Raw genomic sequence first — 2,182 nt, forward strand, 5'->3', positions numbered from 1 at the left:
CACGATATAAACACACACACACACTCAGCATGTTATAAACACACACACACATCAACACACACACACTCAGCACGTTATAAACACACACACACACTCAGCATGTTATAAACACACACACACATCAACACACACACACTCAGCACGTTATAAACACACACAATATATACACAGACTCACTCACTCACACATCACACACTCTCCATCATACCTTGCGTGAGAGTCGGCGTCTGATCTCTCTCTTCTCCTCCATCTGCTCCTGCTCATTACGAGCTGTGGGACAGGAGCAGGTCAGAGGTCAGAGGTGTTGAGTTCACATCAGCAGATTCAACACACATACGGTGTTAAAGGCTGAAGCAAGATCACTGCACATTACAGTCAACATGAACTGCTGTGAGGATCTGATTTCATCCACGAGGAACAGACTGCATCATGGGAAGTGGGCTTTGGTGTGTAAGTGTCTCTCTGGGTTCTGGACTCACGTTTGAGGATGTTCCTCTGCTCCAGCTCTTCAGCCGTGGGTCTCTGAATCAGTCTCCTGTTCGACACACACACACACACACACACACACACACACACACACACACACACACACACACGAACACACTCACACACACACACTCACTCACACACACAAACACACACTCTCACACACACACTCACACACACACCACACACACACACACACACGTCAAAATCAAAAGAAGCTCCAGAATGAGTCAGGCCTATTTGAGCAACGGAGAAGGCTTACAAAAAAGCATGGGACCAAATGAACGATTCTAGAGGTTTAAGACACTCCAGGTGAAAACACGCAAACATTTGAACCAATAGATATCACCATTATTCCCCAGTTCTCTGAAATGTTATTTTTAAATATGCAAACTAGGCATTCTCTAAATAAATATGCACTAGTTTGCATAAATTTATTGATCATAAATCTGAACACTGGATAAAGCCAGGCTGAATAGTCTTGTTTGATTTTGTTGACAATAAAGGTTTTTCCAGAGGAGATTTTAGATTTCTCTTTTTATCACTCAAAGAATCAGAAAATACTGTGAACAGACAGGAAACAAACACTTAAATGTGTATTTTGGATGTTTTTTTTCCTGTAGTCTGAAAGAAGTCATGATGTGGAAGCAAAATAGACCAAAATCTCCAAAACGGAGACAGATGAGAGTCACATTACAGCTGCAACTGATTGACGCTTCAGAAAACCGCAGTAATGCAGTGTTTGTGTGACACACATGACATTCAGTGGTTGTGCAATCGAAGGTGGTTTGTGTGTGTGTGTGTGAGAGAGAGAGTGCATGAGTGTATGTGTGTGTGAGTGCATGAGTGTGTGTGTGTGAGTGTGTGTGAGCGTGCATGAGTGCGTGTGTGTGAGTGCGTGTGAGAGTACATGAGTGTGTGTGTGTGTGTGTGCATGAGTGTGTGTGCGTGTGCATGAGTGTCTGTGTGTGTGCATAAGTGTGTGTGTATGAGTGTGTGTGCATGAGTGCATGAGTGTGTGTGTGAGTGCATGAGTGTGTGTGTATGAGTGCATGAGTGTGTGTGCGAGAGTGCGAGAGTGTGTGTGTGTGTGTGTGTGAGTGAGAGTGCATGAGTGTGTGTGTGAGTGCATGAGTGCATGAGTGTGTGTGTGTGTGTGTGTGAGTGCATGAGTGCATGAGTGTGTGTGTGTGTGTGTGTGAGTGCATGAGTGCATGAGTGTGTGTGTGTGTGTGTGTGAGTGCATGAGTGCATGAGTGTGTGTGTGTGTGTGTGTGAGTGCATGAGTGCATGAGTGTGTGTGTGTGTGTGTGTGAGTGCATGAGTGCATGAGTGTGTGTGTGTGTGTGTGTGAGTGCATGAGTGCATGAGTGTGTGTGTGTGTGTGTGTGAGTGCATGAGTGCATGAGTGTGTGTGTGTGTGTGTGTGAGTGCATGAGTGCATGAGTGTGTGTGTGTGTGTGTGTGAGTGCATGAGTGCATGAGTGTGTGTGTGTGTGTGTGTGAGTGCATGAGTGTCTGTGTGTGTGCATAAGTGTGTGTATGAGTGTGTGTGCGTGAGTGCATGAGTGTGTGTGTGTGAATGCATGAGTGTGTGTATGAGTGCATGAGCGTGTGTGTGAGAGTGCATGAGTGTGTGTGTGAGTGCATGAGAGTGCATGAGTGTGTGTGTGAGTGCATGAGTGCATGAGTGTGT

General features: G+C 45.5%; 1 protein-coding gene across 1 annotated transcript in view; it reads right to left on the minus strand.

Moving 5' to 3' along the window:
* The window catches only part of LOC107662548 (phosphatase and actin regulator 1), a 27,433-nt gene that overhangs the window by 7,185 nt on the left and 18,066 nt on the right, over positions 1-2,182 (minus strand). Inside the window, exons 12-13 of the mRNA XM_016452613.1 lie at positions 480-535; positions 209-270 (exon numbers count right to left, since the gene is read on the minus strand). Of these exons, the coding sequence (XP_016308099.1) occupies positions 209-270; positions 480-535 (118 nt within the window). The remainder of the gene's footprint in view (positions 1-208; positions 271-479; positions 536-2,182) is intronic.

This window comes from Sinocyclocheilus anshuiensis, unplaced genomic scaffold (assembly GCF_001515605.1).
Source record: "Sinocyclocheilus anshuiensis isolate Anshui unplaced genomic scaffold, SAMN03320099.WGS_v1.1 scaffold1152, whole genome shotgun sequence".
Classification (NCBI taxonomy): domain Eukaryota; kingdom Metazoa; phylum Chordata; class Actinopteri; order Cypriniformes; family Cyprinidae; genus Sinocyclocheilus; species Sinocyclocheilus anshuiensis.